The 23,996-nt window shown below is 42.6% G+C and overlaps 1 protein-coding gene across 1 annotated transcript in view; it reads right to left on the bottom strand.

Moving 5' to 3' along the window:
• Positions 1 to 23,869, bottom strand: part of KDM7A (lysine demethylase 7A) — a 78,676-nt gene extending 54,807 nt beyond the window's left edge. The window contains exon 1 of the mRNA XM_032867737.1: positions 23,622 to 23,869. Within this exon, the coding sequence (XP_032723628.1) occupies positions 23,622 to 23,815 (194 nt within the window). The 5' untranslated portion in view covers positions 23,816 to 23,869. The remainder of the gene's footprint in view (positions 1 to 23,621) is intronic.
• Positions 23,870 to 23,996: the final 127 nt, after the last annotated feature.

Below are 23,996 nucleotides of genomic sequence, written 5' to 3'. Positions count from 1 at the left end.
AGGAATTCCAAGCACATCCGGGAGGCATTAGTTTGGGTTACTATTCTGAAGCCTGTTTAAATATGAATTTTGCAAATATGGAGGGTAGAAAAGGGATGAGGAGGAAAAATAAATAAATGATGAATTTTTCTTTTGAGATCTCATTTTTAAATGTCCACAGTTTATGTGAATGAAAAAGGATGCAGTATTCATGCCTATTTAGATTCAGTCACAGGTATAATCATGTTGTACAGAAAAGGTCCCTATCTGTTACAGATATATATATCTTATGGCCACTTACTTTGTTTTCCTTTCATGTTGCTCCTAAGTGTCCCTATCTTGATTTTCCAAACAGGGTATCTCTTTAAAGAACAGAGAGGGATTAAATAGATTATAAACAGATAAAGATTTTTAAAAGATGAACCAACAGCCACCAGTAACATTTCAACCCAGCTGACAGTCCTATTTCCCATCATGAGTATGGGAAGGAAGGCTATATTCCTTGGATCTCATGACACCTGCAGAAGATTTAATATATTCAGGGCTAAGAGATCACACCCTGGGATAAAAGATAACACCAAGTCATAAACTTTTACACTGAAGACACTTACTGATGAGTCAGCTACAAAAGACAGAAGTCAACTCAAACAGATCTAGTTCCTTCCTGACCTTTCTCCTCCCGTAAAATCTTCACTGCCCACATCTACGGGCAGAGATCCCACATTCCATGCTAAGCCATGAGAAAGGATTCCTATTAGAGGACTTCTTATTGGGATAGGATCTAAAGTTAACATTCTGAGGGGGACCACTAACATCCTTAGCAGGCTTCTTCATTTTCAATGACGGATGAGCTGGAATAAGGCTTTGGAGCATGGAAAGCTTGACATCATCCAGAACAAATGTCCCTACGTGGAATTTCATGTATTATCCAGAAGATCTGCAAGAACATCAATTCAATTAAAAATCAGAAGTATCCATCAAAAGTGAAATGGGGGCTCCTGGGGGGCTCAGTCAGCTGAGCGTCAGTTGAGTGTCTGACTCTTGCTTTCGGCTCAGATCATGATCTCAGGTCCCGGGATCAAGCCCCATGTGGGGGCTCCATGCTCAGTGGGGAGTCTGCTTGAACCCCTTCCCCACCCATGCCTTCTCTCAAGTAAGTAAAATAAATCTTAAAAAAAAAAAAAAAAAGTGAAATGGGTAGCCCTGAGTTATCCAACAGCAAAGACTAGACCATCCTATTTCAAATCACACAAGTAAGAGTAATTTAAAACATTATGCCATAAAATGTGCCTTGACTGAGTTTCTCTGGCTGTGCATCTAGAGTCTCTTAAATGCTGTCAGGGTTAACATTCCTTCCATCACTTATTATTCCAGTTATGCACAACTTAAAATTGCACTTGCAGAATCATCGCTTTTTGTTTCTGCTCCACTTTCATCTTTATTAGCACGTCCTCTTTTGATAACCCAGTTTTGCCATGTGTCACATGGGTTTATCATGGGGAGACAAGGAAACAGCACAACAACATGCTTTCCTGTCTGTGTATGAACTGAAGAACAGATGTGAACCTGCTATTTACACACAGATTCACTGACCACATATGGAAGAGCTAGCAACAAAGACTGTACTTTATGCACGGTTAATATTTCATGGTGGTTAAAATATGAATTATGTTACTTGGGAAGTAGTGGTATTTAACTGAACCACAGTGCTAACGTGATAGAAGAAGAAATATGTATTGGTCTCTGTCCCTGATTCCTGGCACCGGAGTACAGAAAATCCTTGTTAATTTCCTGATAAGGATGAAAGTAATGCCTTTTGTTATTCCCAACAAGCTCACTTCAACTGTGCCAGAGTTTATGCTAATGACTTTTGGTGGGCTCCTTGATAGCTTCAAGATGGTGGCCAGAGGAACCAACGACGTGATCGGAGGATTATAACTTTTAGCCCCATTCCCAAACTCTGAGGCCAGGATAAGGACTGGGGATTAAATTAATCAACAATAGCCAAATGGTTTAATCAGTTATGCCTATGCAATGGAACCTCCATAAAAACCCTAAGTGGAGGGGTCTAAGGCCTTCGGGGTTGTTGAATGCATCCACATGCCAGAAGAGCGGCACATCCCAAACCCCAGCGGGACAGAATCTCCCACATGTGGGCCTCTTCTGGACCTCGCCATAAGTACCTCTTCATCTGGCTATTCATTTGCAACCTTTATAATATCCTTTATAATAAACTAAATGTGTGCTTGGTTCTAAATGTGTCCTTGCGTTCTGTAAGCCATTACAGCAAATTACCAAACCTGAAAAGGAGGACATGAGAACCCCCCATTTGTAGCCAACTGAACAGAAGTGTAGTTTACCTAGGAACCCACTATTTGTGACTGATGTCTGAATTAGGGGGACAGTCTTGTAGGACCAAGCCCTTAAGGACCAAATCTTGAGTGGGTTCTGCACTAACTCACTCCAGGTAGTTAGTGTCAGAAGTGAATTAAATTATAAGACACCCACTTGGCATCCGCAGAGAACTGGGGAATTGCTTGGTGTGGAAAATCCACACATTTGGTGTCAGAAGTGTTGTAAGCAGAAAAACAATTTTTCTTTACATGGTAACTGAAATCTGTACATATCAAAACCAGGCTAAGTGAGGACTGCCTATACAGTATTCTCCAAAAGAGCATTTCTTAAACTGTCCCACAGGAATTAAGGTTACTCACAAAATGATTCCAGAGTCAAATAAGGCTCCTTAAGAAGCAAGACACACCATATCACCAGCCCAGCCATCTGAGTGCCTTCTCTGCAAAACTACCTCTGAGCCAGGACTACCCTTATTCACCAGGTAGAGCTCCTGTCCCAGGCCAATTAGAATTCAAAGCTACTCTCCAGCTTCACAAGCACTCTGGCTTTAAAAATTCTAACCTTGCCTGCCAGACCTATTTAAATGATATCTGCCAAGTCCCTTTTGCATAGCTTGACTCCATTCCTGGCTGGGCTCATCCTATCACAAATGTATCAGAATGACAGAATGGGCAATTTAAGAAGACCTGCTGTCTGATTCCCCACTGAAATCTTAAGTTTCTCTCCAATTACAAAAACACAGAAAATTAGAAGCAGTATGTAAGAGGGAATAGGAAAGTATATAAGGAAGGAGATGAAACACTACCAATAAATAGCTCTGGTCTGGGGCAATTTAGTACACACACGGTCCAACACATGCCAGCAGCCCATAGAGCAGAGCAAAGTAAGGTCCATGACAGAGTCATCAAAATTAAATAGTGCAATATTCACTATGTGAGCATAACACATCCACTCAACTCCTTCTACAGATAATTGACATATGAGGAATTCTACCTCCTGAGCAACTTTTCTGAGGACATTCAACCACATTTCACAATGAGACTCTTCAGTTAGAGGAAAATTGTATTCAAGCAGACCACAGCATTCCTCAAAGATGGCAGAGCGGTTGCTAGTTTTTATAGGCTGGTTAATCTGTGAGAGGTTAACACTTCATCACAATTGTACCCATGCTAAAGGTTACTTATCACTACATAGAATGTTTCTAGCATATTCAGAAAGAAGGCATTTGAAAAGAATAAAGAAATGGAGAAATAAAATAGTAGCAAACGGTTTCAAAGTAAAAACATATCACACATAAACCAGGGGAAGACATTTTTTCCATGCAGCAGGACCAGAAAACTATTTAATGAGGTAAGTAAGTGGCTTCCAGGTCTAATGCATAGGCCATGTTCCCAATGCATCTGCACATAGATATAAGTAAATGAACCCACACTTATTACACTGTCATTAATACACAAATATTATCATAACGTAAAAAAATCTGTTATCTGCTATTTAATAAAGGGAATCCAAACTCTACTTTCAAACCCAGTATCTCTCATTTATTACTATTCTTCTCATTAATAACTTTCTGCTGCTTTTGGTTGGAGTCTCCAAAAAGCAGATCTTGACACCCAAATCTGGTACAGATGCTCACACGGCAGGTGATCCCCAGGAGCACGAGGAAAGGAGCGTAAAAGTGAGACAGGAAGAAGCCAGGATGACCCCTTTGCGGACATCTGGGAAACTATGTAGAAGGGGCCTGGTCCCACCCAGGGCAAGATAAAGCTAGGTTATTTACTTAGTTTCCTGAAAGACAATGGTTGATAGCTATCCTAGGGGCATTAACCTCCCAGCATTTTCAGCCTGCTTCAAATGCAAGGTGCTGAGCTCCTACAGCTGGAGAAAGTCCTCAGGTGATGTCTAAGTGCTTTCCGCAAGAAGTCTGTTCAAGAGACAAAGAGACAGAAACAGAGAGGGAAACACAGAGAGCCAAGGGAAATAGGGTGCTGTTCCTACAGAGCCTGCTACACACGTAAAATTCCAGTCTAGCCAAACTACTATGCATACCCGCTTAACCTGTTCATTCTTTGTATACACACATATGCTTATCTTTTTTTTTAAAGATTTTATTTATTTATTTGACAGACAGAGATCACAAGTAGGCAGAGAAGCAGGCAGAGAGAGAGGAAGGGAAGCAGGCTCCCGGCTGGGCAGAGAGCCTGATGCAGGGCTCGATCCCAGGACCCTGGGATCATGACCTGAGCCGAAGGCAGAGGCTTTAACCCACTGAGACACCCAGGCGCCCCCATATATGCTCATCTTCATACTCACTGTGAAAAAAAGAAATACTCACTGCTCATTGCATTCTTCACCCTTCTCCATATTACTCCCCCATTGTCTCTGGGATAAACACTCAACATGTATATACATAAAACACATGTAATAAGGTTATCAGAGGTAAATAGGTATAGATTAAATAAGTAATACTAACAAGTAATATTAATTAATAAGTAATATTTAACACTTATTTCCCAAACAAAAATGAAAGAAAACTTATGCAACTTGATGAAGAAATCCGCAACTGATTTGTGTAGGAGGGGAAGACCCATCACTGGACCTCAGGCATTCTCCAGAGGGAAAAATAATCATTGCTAGCAATATATCGCATGTCAGTTCCAGAGACATACATAAAATTGATGAATCTTCAAGACAAATTCTGTTCCACCACTGAGGGCAGTCTCAGCACTGCGATGAGCTACCATGAATCTCTTATGAGTCTGGGCCATCATGCAGAAGAATGGAACGTGGAGCAGATGGAAAGAGGGCAATCTTTTAGACAAAGGGATTAAAATATCTTCGCTATCTTAAGCAAAGTTCCACAGAGAAAAGTAGCACTTCAGGAACTATTTTTAAATGAAGTTAGAAATCATGGTGATGACTAGGGAATTTCCAGAGACTTATGCTTAAGAGGAAAGCGGTACACTAAATTACATTTGTGTGTGTGCGTGTGTGTGTGTGTGTGTGTGTGTGTGTGTGTGTGTAGCGAGGGGGAAGAAGAGGAAGCATATAGACAGGGCTGTGGAGAGGGGTGGCTCTGAGAACGAGAAAAGAAAAGAAGCAAAGCCAGAATTGGGCAGAAGAGATCAGGTTGCAAAGAGACCCCTAAAGGGCAATGTTCAACCCAGGAGGTGAGAGCAGGAAAAGAATTATGAGCAGGTGGAGAGGCAGGCCATAGTTACACTGGCTTATCGGTTCAGCAGCCATAACACTGCACCAGCTAAAAGACACACTTAACACCATCTTCTTTCCTTCATCATAATGTAAAACAAACCCAAAATGTCTTCTCTGACTCAGCCATCCACTCATTCAAAGCACAATCAGGACACCTGAAATATAATCATGACAAAACCAAAAAATCAAATGTCTATACTCCCAAAGCTTACATTTTATTGGGGAGAGACAGAAAAATGAACAGGGAGCCACACAATTTATGTCTGGTAATAACAAGTGCCATGGAGGAAGAAGTGTGCCAGAGGTAAGGGATTTTCTATTTTCCACTCGAGTAGCCGGGGAAGGCCTCGCTGAGAAGATGACAAGGAGGAGAAAACCTAGGGCAAGTGTGGGACCAGGCCCTGGGGTAGCTGAGGAAAGATGCTCTAAGCGGAAGTAAAAGCAAACGCAAGCTCGAGGCCCCCGCAGGAGCTGGCGAGCAGGCCAGCGGCACAGCAGCAGGCAAGGACAGCAAGGGAGCAGGTGTGGGCAGAGTCCGCAGGCTCCCACACGCCACAGGGAGACTTCCACTGGGCGAGATGGGATTCTCTGGAGGGTTTCCAACAGAAGAGCCACTAGACCTAACTTACATTTTTAAAGTGTCACTCTGGCTCCTGTGCTAGCAGAAGAGGGACCAGTTAGAAAGCTACGGCAATAACCTCACTTTACGTAAGGGGAGTGATGTGAAGGGATGAGATGACCACGGCAAGCCAAAGATTCTGCTGAAGAATTTAATGCAGATTATAAGAAAAGAAATCAGGATGACGCCAAACATTCTGGCCTGAACATCTTGAAAGAGCTGCCATTAAGACAGGCAGGGAAGATGGCAGGAGGAGGAGGACAGCTGACCAGGAAGGAACCCTGGCTTCCACTGCGGTCACAACAGGGGACACGATGACTACTGCTTATCTGAGGCAAGATGTGAAAGTTGGCAACTACATATTCAAGACTAGAGCCCAGGGGAGAGGGCCCTGAAGGGGATAACAATTAAGGAATCATCCACATACAGATGAAAGTTGAAGTCAGGGATCAGATAAATGCTAGAAAAAGAGAACTACTGAGGACTAACCCCTGGAGTCCTCCAGTGTTAAAAGAGCAGGGAGGTTAAGAAGGGACTGCAGTGAGGACTGAGGAGTAGTGAACCCGGAGAAACCCCAGCACAGGGCTTCCCTAGAAGACACATAAGGGGAAACTCACTGGTCACTCTGACAAGACTGCCACCACCACAGAGTAGTAAAGATCTAAGTCCAACAGGGTTCAGAGAGAATGAGACCTTAAGAGAGAAAAGAGGGAGGGAGGGGGAAGGGAGGGAGGAGGGAGGGGGAGGGAGAGGGAGAGAGAGGCGCCTGGATGGCCCAGTCATTAAGTGCCTGCCTTCAGCTCAGGTTATGAACCCAGTGTCCTGGGATTGAGCCCCACATCAGGCTCCCTGCTCAGCGGGGGGCCTACTTCTCCCTCTCCCATTCCCCCTGCTTGTGTTCCCTCTCTCGCTTTCTCTATCAAATAACTAAATATATCAAATAACTAAATAAAGTCTTTAAAAAGAGAGAGAGAGAAAGAGAAGAACAAAAACAAAACTGGTGACAGTAAACATGGGCACTTCTTTTGATGAATTTTGCTATAAAGGCAGTAAAGAAACGGGGCTGCAGATGAAGGGGGGACGTCAGGACAAGGATGTCTCCTCTTTTTTTTTTTTTCATGAAGTTATATACTATTTGTAATGAGAAAAAAAATGATACGGGGGCAGGGATGTAATTACTGAAGCCATGTCCTTGAACCAACGATTCAAGGGTTAGAACATACCTAAAGATAATTCCCAATGATTTGGCGGTTTCCTTTTCTTCCTGAAGCTACATTTCCAGAAATTTCCTACATCTGAAAATAGACCGTTCCATACTACAGCAAACTTTGGCAACTGCCTCTCACATATAAACGGCTGAATGCAAGATGTGTATGTAGCACTGACTCTTCAAAAACAATGATCATGGAAAGTACTAAAAGAAAATAATGTCATTTATTTCAAGAATACACGCATTCTGACAAAACAGATATGCTACCTCTCCTCATTTAAGGGTCCCCTCTTTCCACTGGGTGTGTATACACCTTGTAGTTACTTTTTATGGCTCTAGCTCCAGGTCTACCAAGGTGTAGAGTCATGCATATCTGAGGAAGAGTCATCAAGCAGGCTTAAAGCCTGCTTAAGGTACATCTGAGAAGGTACATCTTAAAGGCACATCTGAGAAGCTGATCTTCAAGTCACCCCAACTTGCTAGAAGTACTGAGGAACATGCTACGGTTAAGAGCAGTTCCTCAGACTTGTAGGGCAGACAAGGTCACGCTGAAACAAGGAGGCATCCCGAGAACCCCAGCTCCATCACCACCAGAAGGACAGCTGGACCTGATGGACTCCAGCTCCCAGATGGCATCATACTGGCAAGAGGACACGCTTATGAGAACTGAAGGCCAGGACAATCTGTCCTGCCGCTGGGCCTCCTGCTGCCTAAAGCCATTCTCATTTGGTTAAGTTCTATCCCTTACTTCCCTTAAGGAAATGTGTATTCTTTCCCTGTGTCTGTTAAATATCCTTCCATCAATCACCACCACCCTTCTGACAATCTCACATGTATACATTTTATATTATAAAGCCTCTATCACAATAAATGTGTCTTTTCTCACAAATATTAAAATATATAGTGAGCATCACAAATGTGATTTAACAGATAACCTCTGTTTAGGACAAAGTGAAACTGAAAAAGCCAAATCCATTTAAAGCTGATTTAAAGAAAAATGTTAAATAAATACTGCATTATAGAGATAGCTTAGAAACCATGATGGTGGTCGGAAAACCAAAAAGTCATTGATGTCGTGGAGAAGAGCTAGAGAGGGTCAGCCATATCCTAACACATGATCTAAAAGTTCTCAGATCTGTGTCACAGTCTTCTTCTGCTCTGTCCAAAGAAAGAGACGAATTTCCCTGAGCACTGGAGCTGGTGAACGAACAGTGCAGCAGGCCTGGGGCCAACAGTAAGGGTGAAAACCAGCACTCTGCAACTGGCAGGAAGTGAATGAGTAAGTTCCCCGGGTAGGTACCACTCCCAAGGAGAGGGGCAGCCTGAACAAGGTGATTCCAAGAGAAAGAGGTATACAAAAGACTCTGGGTATCAATTCTCTTATTTAATTTATTTATTTGAGAGAGAGAGAGAGAGAGAGAGAACAGCAGAGAGGGGCAGAGAGACAAGCAGGCTCCCCAGTGAGCCAGGAGCCCTGACTCGGGGCTTGATCCCAGGACTCTGGGATCATGACCTGAGCCGAAGGCAGATGCTTAAGAACTGAGCCACCTAAATGCCCCAATTCTAACAAGGGGTTCAAGGAATGAGGACACTGAGAAAAAAACTTCACATCAGAGGATCTGATCTCTCCTACCACAGGCTGGATGCCCACAGAGAGGCAAGAAGAAGGAAATTACAGAACAGAGTCCAGCACTGACTACTTGGCATTTGGACGGTTGGAGAAGCAGGTTTGAGGAAAGAATTACCAGAATCAAACAGAAAGGACTCTGCTCTCCAGTAACCATGGGATCTGCTCCTTTGATTTACAGAAAATAAGGACAGGCTAGCAAAAAAAAAAAAAAAAGGAAAAAAGAAAAAAGAGAAAGAAAGTGATTCAAGGAAACAAGGCTCACAGAAAATGAGCTTTTAAAAAGTACTGAAATAGGAAGAATGTTAAGAGAGAAATATGACTCAGACCCGTGACAAGTTAAATTAAGTAAAAAGACTCAAATTCCTCTAATCTGCAGATAAAACTATTTATACCCCAAGATTACTTCAAAAAGCAATAAAATAAAAAGGACTGACCACATGCCTACAGTATCGTGTGATAGGTGAGGTGCTGCGGGAGGTCACAGAGAAGAAGAAAAACCCATGACCCCACAAAGCAGTCTCCGGGGGAGAAGGCTCCAATGTGGTCACCAGAGAAAGTCTCTGACATCACTGATGGGAACTGGCCAGAAAGCCTCTGTTTCCAGGGTGCCTTGTGTCCCACTTTTTGTCACTCAGTAAATCAGTAAGGATGCTAGCCAAACTGATACATTCTTCTGACTTTAGTTCATGTGTGTGTGTGTGTGTGTGTGTGTGTGTGTGTGTCCACGTGTGTAACAGTCTATGGAGTTCCTGAGCAGTGAGAATATCTCCAGGACCTCCAGGTAGATCCCCAGGACCATTTACTTTTCCTTTTCATATATATTAATACTACAGTATCCATAAGACACTATATAAATCAAAAGGACCCCAGTGGACATCATTCCAATTTCTTTGTCAAACAGTGACCGCTTATCTAAAAACAGCTTTTGCACACTTAAAAAAAAAAAAAAAACAACGAAAAATCAACCACACACCAAATTATCTACGATGGTATCTCCCAGCTTGAACAATGTCGTAATTTACTGCACATGATGTCAGACTGCTATGATTACTAACTGATGTTTGAAATTCCTGTGTTTTGTGCTCAAGGAAAACTCTACTTCTGAATTACAGAAGAAAAGTCTTGCACTTCTTCACAAAATATTCTGGAAGTGTTTTATTCCCCCTCCCCATAATAAAATACAAATCAGATATGTTATTGTACATTCTCTAACACTGACTTTTGATGTATTAGAATTAGCTGATGAATGCAATTTACTGCCCTGGTAAATCAGCATCTTAAATTTGCATAGTTAGTATGGTTAAGCTCACCAAACCTATACTTCAGTATCACTGTTCCTTGTGTCCCTTTAGAACATAAATTTTACAATATGACTACAGGGTGCCTGGGTGGCTCAGTAGGTTAAGCGTCTGCCAGTCAGTTAAGCGTTTTGATCCCAGAGTCCCAGGATCCAGTCCTGCATCGTGCTTCCTGCTCAGCGGGGAGTCTGCTTCTCCCTCTGCCCTTCACCCCACTTGTGCTCTCACTTTCTCTAATAAATAAATAAAACCTTTTTAAAAAGTAAAACAAAATAAGAGTACAGATAAAAACAATTTTTCAAAATGTATAACACTAGAAACCTACCTTAAGGATACACAAAAGCTTGTTGAGAATAAAGATAAAGACACAAAAATATATTACACCGCAGCACTGTTTAATACCACGAGAAAAAGAAAGAGGGAGAAACCAGATAAGGAATCCATCAACAGATAACCAGGTTAATTATGGTAAATCCACAGAATAGAATTCTGCGCAGCCACTAAAAAGAAATGAGCTATCTGTATATGCTGATACAGAAACCTCTCCTCAGCCTCCAGAATAGTTTAATGAATGAAAAAGAGCAGAACAGAATAATGTGTACATGATGTGAGCCCTCCTTCTGAGATGGAAACTCAACACTGTTAACGGAGTTTACCACTGGAAAAAAGGATGGTAGGAAGTAGACAAGAGATGTTCACTTCTCCTTTTTTTAATCTTTCTATATTGCCTGAATTTCTCACTAGATTTTTTTGGTTTTATTGTTTTAAATTACTGGGTATGTGGTCAAAGGAGACATGAACCCTTTTTTATTCATCTGTTTACCTGTCTATATTGCTTACAAATAAGTATTATTCATTAAAGTTTTTCTTTAATGAATAATGAACAAAGAATGCTAATGAGCCAATTAATTCCAAAACTAGTGATAAAGGGAAATATTTAATTCTTCCTCTCTTATACAAACTGTACCACTAGATAACCAAAGAAGTAAAGAAAAATCTTCTCTTCAGGGAAGTATTCTAGCTAGTAAATAAAAAAGAATTATGTAATTAAATTATCATCATTTTTGGAACCACTCATGAATAAATGAATGCATACTGGCATCGGTCAACAGGAAAAAACATGACAAAAAGAGAAAACAAGCAAACATTTTATACCTCCTGATGGAAAACGATACCACCCACTTATAAAATGTTCTTGAGGGAAAAAACCTGAATCTGATCAAGTTTCTCTAGCTCCAACTACCAATTTACAGGAAAGAGAGGAATATGTTAAAAGATGCAACAGGGATATAATAAGCAAAATCCAGAAAGTGGAAAACTTGTAGGATAAACAACACTTTCTACCAAAAATAAGTTGCAAAGGAAAAGTGAGGAAAGCCTATATCTCAGGGTCTTCCAACACTACTGGCACTCAGGGACACACAGTCCTTCCTCATAGGGGCTGTGCTGTGTAGGATGTTTATGAGACCCCCACCCTCTAACTACTAGCAACACCCCGCCACCCCAAAAATGTTTCTAGACATTGCCAAGCATCTTCTGGGAGAGGGAGATGAAACCCATCCAGTTAAGAACTACTGCTACAGTTTATGAGACTTACAAGGCATATGAACCAATTATAACGTGTGGACTGTATTTGGATCTTGATTCAAACAGATAGTATAAAAACTTATGACATTCCTGAGACAACTGGAAATTTGAACAATGACTATTTCATGATATTAAGGAACTGGCAATTACTTTTAGCTGTGATAATGCTATTTCTTCTAAAAGAGGCCTTACAGATGTATTTGCTGAAACATGCACAAATATAATGATATTGTCACAAATTTGCTTCAAAATAAGTAAATGCGGGGGCGCCTGGCTGGCTCGGTCAACAGAGCATGCAACACTTGACCTCAGGTTTTAAGTTCAACCCCCACACTGACTGTAGAGATTTCTTAAAAAATTAAAAATTAAAAAAAAAAAAAAAACTAAATCCAAGGGAAGGAGGAGGGTTAGCTGAAACAAGACTGCTCATGAACTGATATTCACTGAACCGGAGGGATGGTTAACATGGGAGTACATTACACTATTCTGTCTACTTCTGTATGTTTGAAATTTTCTCTAAAAAAAAAAAAATTAAAATTAAAGTCAAAACCATCATGGTAGCTAGCAGCATTCAGCTGAAAGACAAACCAACCCAATCTAACCCATTCTTAATAACATTCAACTGATTTCCACTAACTTTCCCATGAACGCCTGTTCATATACACACTCAGAGGCAGTCAAGCTAACCCATTAAAAAAAGAATCCTTGTCTTTTTATAAGACAAATTAAAAGAAATGAACTCCCAGGATACCTTAAACCTCAGGGGTTCATAAAACACAGATTAGAAAATCCTGCTTTAGAGAAATTCCTGGATCATTAATGCTTTAAAGATTCCTATCATATATCATATATATATGATTCATATACCATATATATATTACTTGCTTAGTGTTTATTTGTTCCTCTATGTCAGTTCTATTTGTCAATTTTTTATACTAAAAATAACCAAAAGCAATGGTATTTTATTCATTTAAAATTTTATTCGAGAGAAAGAGAGCACAAGTTGGGGGGGGCACAGGGAGGGAAGGGGGGCAGATGGACAGAGAGTAGCAGATTCCCCACTGAGCCCAACTTGGGGCTTGATCCTGTGAACTGAAGCGGCTTAAATGCTGAGCCACCCAGGCTTCACAGGCAGTAGCATTTTAAAATCTAGAATCTAAACTCTAAACCTATACAGAATAACTTTTTTAAACTTAGGTACAAAGCATCACCAGAATACAACTTAAGTATCCAATGGTGAAGCATGTAGTGAAAAGTATTTTTACATGAGGCTGTCTTCACAGCAGCTAATAATAAAACACTTAAAAATATGTTATATGTACATTAACAGATGTAAGGGGGAAAAGCATATGGTTCTCTTCACAGGTGCTGAAGAAGTCTTTTGACAAAGTCAACATCCATTCATGATAAAAACACTAAAAGATTTAAAAGAGACTTTTTTTTTAACATTTTATTTATTTATTTGTCAGAGAGAGAGAAAGAGCACAAGCCGGGGGTGGGGGGGTTGGCAGGCAGAGGGAGAAGCAGGCTCCCTGCTGAGTAGAGAGACTGATGTGCGACTCCATCCCAGGACCCTAGGATCATGACCTGAGCCGAAGACTGGCACTTAACAGACGGAGCCACCCAGACGTCCCCAAAGCGACTTTCTTAATATGATAAATTATGCCTAAAGTTAGTACCCAATTTAACAAGAAAATAGAGGCATTTCTACTAAAATCAAGAACGATGAAAGGATATCCCCAATCTCCATCTCTATTTAACACTGTAAGGAATAAAAGCCTGTGCAATTAGGTAAGAAAATTCATTTTGAGGTGAATAGGTAAAGAAGCAGAAAAACTCTATTTGCATTTGACAGGAACCTCTAGTGAACTGATGATACAATGAACTCTAAAAATTCTTCTGGTAAGGGGTGCCTGGGTGGCTCATTGGGTTAAGCCTCTGCCTTTGGCTCAGGTCATGATCTCAGGGTCCTGGGATAGAGCCCTGTGATCAAGCCCTGTGTTGGGATCTCTGCTCAGCGGGGAGCCTGCATCTCCCCGCTCTCTGCCTACTTGTGATCTCTCTCTCTCTGTCAAATAAATAAATAAAATCTTTTTTAAAAATTTTAAAAAATTCTTTTGGTAAAAATAGCAGGAAATAAAAGTAACATTCAAAAGTCAAATCTTGGTGCATCTGGGTGGCTTAAGTGGTTGAGCATCTGCCTTTGGCTCAGGTCACGATCCCAGGGTCCTGGGATCAAGCCCACATCAGGCTCCCTGCTCAGCAAGGGAGTCTGCTTCTCCCTCTCTGCTATCCCTCCCCCTGCTCATGTTCTCTCTCGCTCTTGCTCTTTCTCAAATAAAATCTTAAAAATAAAAGTCAAATATGCATATATATAACCGATAACCAATGAACAAGCAAATGGTAGAGAAAATCTTATTTATAATAGTAACAAAGAAAACAATATATAGGAATAAACTATAAAAATAATCTATAGAAAAAATGTAAACATATCTGAAAGTCACATAAGTAGACTTAAATAAAGAAACATCCCTGTTCTTGGATGGAAGACTCAACATCACAAAAAAGTCAATTCTCCCTAAGTTAATTAGGAAATTGAATGTAAAACGAATAAAATACCAACAAGCTTTTAAAAAAGTTTTTATTTTAATTCCAGTTAGTCAACATACAATATTATACTTGTTTAAGGGATACAATATAGTAATTCAACACTTCCACATATCACCCTGTGCTCACAGGGACAAGCGCCCTCCCTAATTCCAATCATCTCTTTCAACCATATCCCTCTGGTAACCATCAGATTGTTCTCTATAATTAAGAATCTGTTTCTTGCTCTGAAAAATCGAAAAGCTTTAAAAAAAAATTATTGACTTCCTTCAGAGAGAGTGTGCAAACAGGAGAGTGGGGGGAGGGTGAGAGGGTAAGGGAGAAGGAGAGACTCTCAAGCCGACTCCCTGCTGAGCTCAGGGACACACCCAGGGCTCAATCCCACAACCCTGAGGTCAAGACCTAAGCCCGACTCCATCCAGGAGGCTGAGATGCTGACCTGAGCCAAACCAAGAGTCTGGGAGCTCAACAAGCTGAACCACCCAGGTGTCCCAAGTATAAGCTTTTTAATAAACAGTGCTGGCAAAGTTGGGAAATTTTATTTAGAAAAACTTACTTATTTAGAAAAAAATAAAATTATATCTCTATTTTTTACCATATACACAAATTATTTCCAAATGGATTAGGGATCTAAATGTAAAACAAACAAACGAACCAAACAAAAAAAAGAACCATTCAAGGTCTAAAAGAAAACACAGGTAAAAAGCCTCTAAAGAGGATTTCTCTACCTTGGAGCAGAGAAAAACTTGCTAATCATGTCTTAAAACCCAGAGCCAATAAAAGACTGATAAATAGGACTACCTAAATATTTTTAAATTTGCATGGCAAAAAAAATCACCATAGACAAAACGAAAAAGAAAACCAACAAACGTGGAGAGACTATTTATATGTCACAAAAGCCTAATAGCCCTACTCTTTAAAAAAAGACACAGTCAGAAAAAGCTATAAACAGATCATTTTCCCCCAAAAAAAGAAGAAAAAGAAGAAAGAAAATGGCTTTCAATAAATGAAATGTTGTTCAAACTCATTTGTAATTAGAGAAATGCAGATTTAAAAAGATACAATTTTTCACCAACTGGATTGGCAAAGCCTAAAAAATATGAAACTACAGTCTGATAACAAAAATGTGGGGAACAATACACATTCATACTCTGTTGGTGGGAATGCAAATTGGTCCAACCATTCTGAAGGGAAATCTGGTGATCGTAACAAAACATCTGCACTTACCTTTTGACCAAGTAATCCCACTTCTAGTAATCTAACCTGAATATGCCTCCAACAATATGAAAATACATATACACGAAGTTCTACTTTGTTTGTAACTCTCTGTAATTGCAAAATATTATAAACAACCTAAAATGCCCATGCACAAGAGAATGAATATAACAGGGACCATCCCCGTGATGGAGTGCTATGCAGCTATTCAAAAGAGTAAGGGGGAACGCCTGGGTGGCTCAGTTGGTTAAGCGGCTGCCTTCGGCTCAGGTCATGATCCCCGTCCTGGGATCGAGTCCCGCATCGGGCTCCTTGCTCAGCAGGGAACCTGCTTCTCCCTCTGCCTCTGCTGCCACTCTGCCTGCCTGTGCTCTCTCTCTCTCTCTCTCTCTGACAAATAAATAAATAAATAAAATCTTTAAAAAAAAAAAAGAAAGAAAGAAAGAATAAGGAAGAGCCCCAGGAGCTGACACAGAACAAATTCCAGTGTATATTCTTAAGTGGGAAAAAAGCAGAGCATTTATCATAAGCTACCCTTTGTGTTAAGGAAATACACATAAGAAAATATACATTCATCTGCCCATTTGTGGGAAAAGAAACAAAAATTCCACATGAGATAAACCAGAAAATAAAGAGAGGTGGGTGGAAAAGGGATGGAAAGGCACTGGAGAGATGGAGAGGGCGTGACACTTCTGACTATACCTTTTCATATACCTCTAACTTCTTAGAACCCTGGTATTATTTTACATACTCAAAATATAAACCAATAATTAATACCACCCGGGATGTGGGAGGAATAAAAAATGCAACACGAACAGTAACAAACCCAACTATATTACAAATAAATGACATGACATGATAAACTGGGGGAGAAAAGAACAGAACCTAAGTTAAGTGTGGAAAACAGGGGCTGACAATATGTTATAGGTACCTGGAAATTATAGGCTAGATATTATAGACAGACAGTAGCTATTATAAGGCTAAAGATATTATAGATATAAAGCTAAGAACAAAAAAACAACAAATACTGTAATTTAGTCAGTAAATTTATTACAAGGGTATGGGTTAGCAATTCTAGAACCACTTTACATATAAACAGAGATGGGAAAAAACATAACTATACTGTGGATAATGGGAGCTGGATTTCTCAGTGCTGGACAAGAAAGTCACAGGGAAAGGGGGAAAGCTAAAATGAACCCAGTGATGTCGGATTAGAATCCAAGTTATCATTATGAAAACTCAGAGGTTTTAAAACCTACAGGTAGACAGCACAAATACAGATGTGTGTGCCTATCAGTTTCCTGGCTCTGTCCCCTGTGAAGGCCTACAGCAATGAAGCCCCTCCTGCCAGCCCTCGGTTTCTAAAAACCATTCTTCAATACAAACACCTGCGAAAATCATCCAGGTTACCAGTAAATCACACTAGAATTAATGGGAAAAATTAGTGTTAGTATTAGTGGAAAAGCAAGCAAAAGAGCCCTATGTTAATAAAATGTCACTTCCAAAAAGAATCAGAAACTTGGTAGCAGCTGCAGGATCAACACTGTCCAACTGTTCCAAAGCTGTACACTTTATGGTGGAGTCTGAAGCCCCAAACCAACCCAAGTTTCGCCCAACGATCAAATTCCTCTACACCTATTCCATTTTTCTTGAGCCCCCACTTCAGATCATCAAATATAAAGGCATTTCTTCCCCTTGAATATTCAGTAAACTCAATTTCACACCTAAGAATACAGGATATGAGAGCATACCACACAGAAATCTGCCCCAAACTTAGAGTTTAAGGAAAAAAAAAAAAAGCTTGATGAGAGAACTGTCACTGCCTCCGCGCAGCTCAAGATGAGACTCCCACATCAAAACAGATTTTGTTCAAATAGCAAGATCGAGTATATATATTCACTTTTATAAGTGACACACAGGAAAAGAATGCTCGTATGTTTTCTTATGATAAACTGTCAGTAAAAAAGAAACTGAGAAGTTCTCTGTTCTCTTACCGGAAGATATATGTTCACCTAGTAAGTTTATGTCATAACACTAAAAGCAATTTCATCATTACAGGGAAATGTATACAGAATCAATTTTAAAATTAATTTTTATCCCTAATTTAAAAAATAAAAATACACTCCAGTAAGAAACCATTATAACAAAGATGAAAACAGAGTTAAATTATGGAACTTCTCAAATATTTTATAAACTGTTCCCAAAGCAGTTATGATCATTTTTAACATATTCACACTAAAGACAATTTAATAAAGAACAAAAACAAAGGTACAATGGTTCTAGATGTATCTCTTCAGAACCCTGTGGCATCTCTTCCACCTATGCCCCCTCACACCCCAGGATAAAGATAGACAAGGAGGAAAGAAACCCAGTACCATCTACTTACTGGTCAAGAGAGTGAGCTCAGGAGTCAAACCCACTTGATTTCAGATCAGCTAGCTCTATGACCTTCTAGCTTTGTGACCCTGGACAAGCTACTGACCTCTCTAACCCTCAGATCTCATCTGTAAAATAAGAATAATAATAGCACTTATCCAACAAGGTTAAGAAACAAAAGTTGAGAAACAGATGAGCTAGATGAGTTAATTAATACATCTAACACAATCAGAACAGCGTCACAGGTGGTAGAAAACATTCAGTAAGTGCGTGAATTCCAGGACTCAGACGGTATACCTGAGAAACTGCTACCCAAAAGCACTACTCTGGATAAAATTCTTCTACTCTCATAAACGAAGCTCTTCACTCATTCAAGCTTCAGGAATTAAAGTTAATATGACATTTGAAAATTACCAAAACTGACTCCAACTTTTAAAATCCTCTCTCACCTGGATGACTGCAATAGCCTTCTTCCTGGTCAGCCTGTCATCTTTGCCTCCCTCCAGTCTAATCTCCAAGTAGCAGCTAGAGTGAACCTTGTAAAAGGTTAAGTCAAATTCTTTACTCCTCTACTCAAAATACACCATTTTCCCTGAGTAAAATCCAAAATATCTTGTGTTCAAATGTGTCCTTGTCAAGGCCTTCCATAATCTCGCCATATGAAAGTGGCCTTATACTATCCCCAGGCCTTTCTTTCCTCCTAACTCAATTTCCTTTTCTTGTGTCATCTACATTTATCTATCTTCCCCCACTAGAATATAAGTTACAAGAGAGCAAGGACTGGTTTGTTCAGGGCTGTATTTCTAGCACCAAGAACAGCGCCACACACACTGCAAACTCTGGGTGGAAGCCAAGATCCTACCTAACAATAAACACAAGAGTCAATCCCATTAAAAACAGGACAAGAGGGGCGCCTGGGTGGCTCAGTGGGTTAAGCCGCTGCCTTTGGCTCAGGTCATGATCTCAGGGTCCTGGGATCGAGTCCCGCATCGGGCTCTCTGCTCAGCAGGGGGCCTGCTTCCCTCTCTCTCTCTCTCTGCCTGCCTGTCTACTTGTGATCTCTCTCTGTCAAATAAATAAATAAAATCTTAAAAAAAAAAAAAACAGGACAAGAAACAAAATCACAAAATATCACATGTCAGCTACCAAACCGGTAAATTTTTTAATTATTTATTTGACAGAGAGAGAGAGATGTAAATTATTAATTTTTTAAACTCTGAAGTACACCTCAGCCATTACAATAGTTTTTTAAAAATCCCCAATGCACATCCACCTCAGTGAGTTTTTGTATCTGCGTACATTATGTAACCACCACCCAAGATCAAGATATAGAACATTTCCTGAACTTCAGAAGCTCCCTTGACTGGGCCTCCTCTTGGCAAATACCCCCCAGAGGTAAGGACCAGTCTAACTTCTCTCACCCAATTAGATCTGTACTTGAACTTCGTATAAGCAGACTCAAACGGTATTCGCTGTTGTGCCTGGCTTCTTTAATCAAACCTTGTATCTGTGATACCTGCCCATGCTGCTGCATGTATCGGTCACGCATTCTTTTCTTAATGAATATTAACTGATCCACAATTTTCCAGTCTACTGCTGATGACATTTAGGATGCTCTAGTTTGGGGAGGATATGAACAGCACTGCTGTGAACAGTTTTGGGTATGTCTTTTGGTGGCAATACTCATTATCTGCAGACTGGCAAAGTGATTGGTTTTTGGGGGGAGAGTTTAATAATACCTTAGACTGGGGATGATGCAGGGAACTAGAAGCGGGCACTACTGGTGAGAGTATAAAGTAGGATAACCTTTCCGGAGGACAATCTGGCAACAGGCACCAGAAGGCTAGAAATATCTGAGCCCTGAGACCAATAATTCTACTTCAAGGAAATTTCTTCTTGAGTACCTACAAGTGCCAGATCTTCTAAATGTTTTACATGTATTAATTCATGTGATTTATTCTAAGGAAATATTAGAAATGCTCACAATGGTTTAGAAGTTAGGTTAACAGTGAAATGCAGGAAATGCATAAAATGTATGCATTTACCTTAATTAAGTGTTAAAGTAGTGGTAAGTCCTAGAAGACATGGGTACTTTCATATTCTTAATACTTTTCTGTACTTCCCATTTTTTTCTATATTAATTTTGTCAATCAAAGAGAATATATGACTAAAAACACTAGCAAACAAAGGTTTTTACATTCAAATGTGGAGACAAAAGGCATTATAACACAATTTAATTAGGGCAGTGATACAGTTTTGTAGAGGATGATAATAAGAGTACTAAGGAAATAGGGGTGCCCAGGTGGCTCAGTCGTTAAGCGTTTGCCTTCGGCTCAGGTCATGATGCCAGGATCCTGGAATCAAGCCCCGCATTGGGCTCCCTGGTTGGCAGAAGCCTGCTTCTCCCTCTCCCCCTCCCCCTGCTTGTGTTCCCTCTCTGGCTGTGTCTCTCTCTGTCAAATAAATAAATAAAATCTTAAAAAAAAAAAAAAAAGAGTACAAAGGAAAGACCTCAAGCCTAGAGATTAGGGGGTGGGATATTATCAGGAAAGCTCTCCATTGTCTTACTTCCACCTAGGGCCCAGAGAGGAAGAACTCCCTGTCTAGGTTGGAAGGAACCGTCCAAGGAAAATCCTGTTAGTTCCTCGGCTCAGTGTCCTTAACCTATCAATTACACACTGTACCCTGGCAAGTGTTCTTCTCCCCTCCCACCCAGAAAGGAGCCTTAGGGAGACTGACCGATAGGAATTCCTGAACACCCAAAACTCAACAGCCTCAAACCTGGAGGCAGCGGGTCCCCTTCACTCTGCTGCCTGGCCAAAAAGCAGCAAAGAAGAACCCCTCCTTCCCTGTCAGGTTAAATGAAGGCAAAAACTTTTCAGACTTCCAGATGTCAAAAACTGCAGAGAGAGAGAGTAAACTCAAATTCATACCAAAATGCACTGACTCGAGTTTAAAAAAATTCTTGTACTTGAAGTAATAAAACCATCAAGAAATTACGCCGTAATGGTAATTGTCTCTCGCAGAGCTCCTCTTCCCCCCTCCCTTCTCTGCAGAAGGACCCCCCCCCCAAACCCCAACGGAAAGCGAGCGTGGAGATTCAAACTATACCTTGATGGTAGCATAAGCACTACTTTCTCTAAAGCTACCCAAATTACTCATACTTCATTAAGAAATTTGATAAGAAGATACTGCTTTTGCATGACAGGGCATTATTAGTAAATTGTCTAACTTCTGACATCTGAACAACATTAAATTCTCAAGAACTGCTGGTCAAAAAAACACGTGCCTCGGGCCCTTGCACCGATATGAAGTCACACAAATCGACGTGATAAAGTAGAGCCGACTTGCTTTGGCCTCACTCTCCCTCCTTCATATATGCCCTCTTTATTTTCCCTTCAAACTTCCTTCTGTTTTCTAATTTATACGTCAATGTATTACCAAACTTTCCATAAACTACCTGCAGTTTTTCACGGTCACAGTGTTAAATTACCTAAATTAAGGTAAATAAAATCTAGTCTAAAATTGAGGGACATATCTACATTGCACCACAGAACAAGCCTCTTATGCAGCTAAAACTGTTCTTTGAAAAAAAGAGTATTTACATAATCACCAGAGATTCTGGTTTTATTCTATATGTAACCTAGATTTTTGGATAATCTACTCCGGTTTCGTAGGATATATTATGGGAACAGTGGATATAGAAATAGAACTGGCAAGATTTGGTACGTTCAAATTTCAGTTTTACATGTAATCAAAATACAGGGGGAAAAATCTATTTGGAGTAATAAAAAAGAACTTTAGATAATTTATTCTTAATTACGTGTAGCAAAGTTCTAATAATATTCCCCAAGCATAGACCAGACTGTGAAAAATTACCTGATACACAAAATTAAGACGCCGTCTCTCTTTCACAGTGGCAATTTTTGGGTGGGTTTTTTTTTTTTCCGCTGCTGTTGCTGTCAGAATTGTGCAAGCTGATTAAATAAAACTACTTGAAGATTAAGTAAAACTAAATGTACCGAGCACTGAACACTGAAAAGAACGCTGTAACCTAAGTGGTTTTCTCTCCCAGGGCCAGTAGAGGGAGACTAAGACATCTGGCCTGGTCGTGTAGTGTTTCTGTAAAATTGGGGAGGGGGGAGCGGAGGCTGTATTTAAATGTCCTGCTGTCAATCAAAGGACACTTCCTACAATCACAGTCACCATATCTGCTATTAGCCGTGAGCGTACTCTCGCCAAGATACAACACCAAACGGTGCTCGCGTAACCTGCTTCACCTAAAGGTGACCGCAAGCTTTGCCACAACACCCAAATAAGGACTTTGGGAGCCCAACCCCAACTAGTTTCTTTGTTTAAATGCCTGCGAATCCCTCCCACGCCGGAGTCAAGAGGCTGTGGCGCCGCCCTTTATTAGCCTCACACTTTGATTACAAAACACACGAGTCGACGGCTCGGCGGCGGAGGCGGCCCGAGCTCTCACAAACGTCAAATCCGAAACGCAGGCGCCTGCGGAGGCACAGGGCGACGCTCGCCGCCCCCGCCACCCGCCCCAAAGTGCCCACCGGCCGGCGAAAGTTCGCCCGCACCGGGGCCCCCGGCTGCGAGCCCCCCGGCCGTGCGGTGTCGCCGGCCCCTCGGGCGACGGGAAATTTCACTCTTTGTAAAGTTTGAGCTGCGGCGCGGGGGCGACGCGGGGGGTTGGGGACCGGAGGCTGTCCCCCCGGGCCCCGCTGTCCACGCCACCCGCTCCATCCCCCGCCAGGACAGGGTGTGCTGGGGTGGTAGGTGGGGGGCACGGTCCGAGCCGACCTGCCGGCCTGCCCGGGACCCCCGGCCCCAAACTTCCGACTGGCATCTTTTAAGTCCCCGAGAGTGCCTCATCTGTTGCTCTGTTTACTCCTCGGAGCCCCGCCGGGCTGGCGCTGCCCACGCCCCCGTCCCAGTGCCCCGCGGCCGAGGAAGTTTGATAAAGACCGGGGAAGGGGGCGCGACGGGGACCGCGGGGGGGAGGGGTGATGGCAATTTCTGGAGACCCAGAGCCGGGGCGAGCCGGTCGCCGCCCGGAAGGAAGGCGCTGCGGCCGGCCGCGCAGGGCGGCCGGCCGGGCGGCGACTCCGGGCCGGAGCCCCGGGCGGGCGGGGCGGCGGCCAGGCTGCGGGCGCGGCGAGGGGCGGCGGGCCGGGCCGGCGCTCCGCCCGCCGCCTCCGCCGGCGCCTGCCCCGGCCGCGTCCCCTCGCCCAGGTCTCCCCCTGCCAACTTCTCGGCCGGCCCCCTTTGTTCCCGTTTGTTGTGGCGACTCTTCTCCTGGCCGGGCGATCCCACAAGCCCCCCTCTGTCCGCCCGGCGCCCGGGGAGCTCGGGGCCCCGCGCGCCCCGCTGCCCGGGCCGGGGGTTCGGTGCCGGGGCCCCTCGGAGCCTGGCGCGGCGCGGCGGCCAGGCGGAGGGGGGCGCGGGCGGCCGGCGCGGCGGCGGCGGTTGGCCCGTGGCCGGCGACGGCGGCGGCGGAGGGGCTGGAGGGGGTTTATTTACCTGCCGTGGAACCAGTCCTTGCAGATATCGCACTCGATCATGAAGCGGTTCACGTCGTACGGCTGCCGGCACACACAGTACACCGGCGGAGGCGGCGGAGGCGCTGAGGCCCGGCCCGGAGCCGCCACCGACACGGCTGCCGCGGCGGCTCCAGCTGCTGCTCCCGCGGCCACCGCCGCCGCCGCTCCGGCCATCTTTAAAAAACACACACACGCTCGCTCGCTGCTCCGCTCGCCGACTGGAGCGAGCGCAGCCGCCAGCCAGCGCCGCCTCCTGCAGCAGCCGGAGCAGCAGCCGCGGCGGCGGCGGCGGCGGCGGCGGCGGCGCCTCAGTGCGCGCGCGCGAGGTCGCGGCCGGGGCCGGGGGGGCGGGCGG

The sequence above is a fragment of the Lontra canadensis genome, unplaced genomic scaffold (genome assembly GCF_010015895.1).
Source record: "Lontra canadensis isolate GAN:19392208 unplaced genomic scaffold, GSC_riverotter_1.0 scaffold2, whole genome shotgun sequence".
Lineage (NCBI taxonomy): Eukaryota > Metazoa > Chordata > Mammalia > Carnivora > Mustelidae > Lontra > Lontra canadensis.
This window is presented reverse-complemented; position numbering and strand designations above follow the sequence as displayed.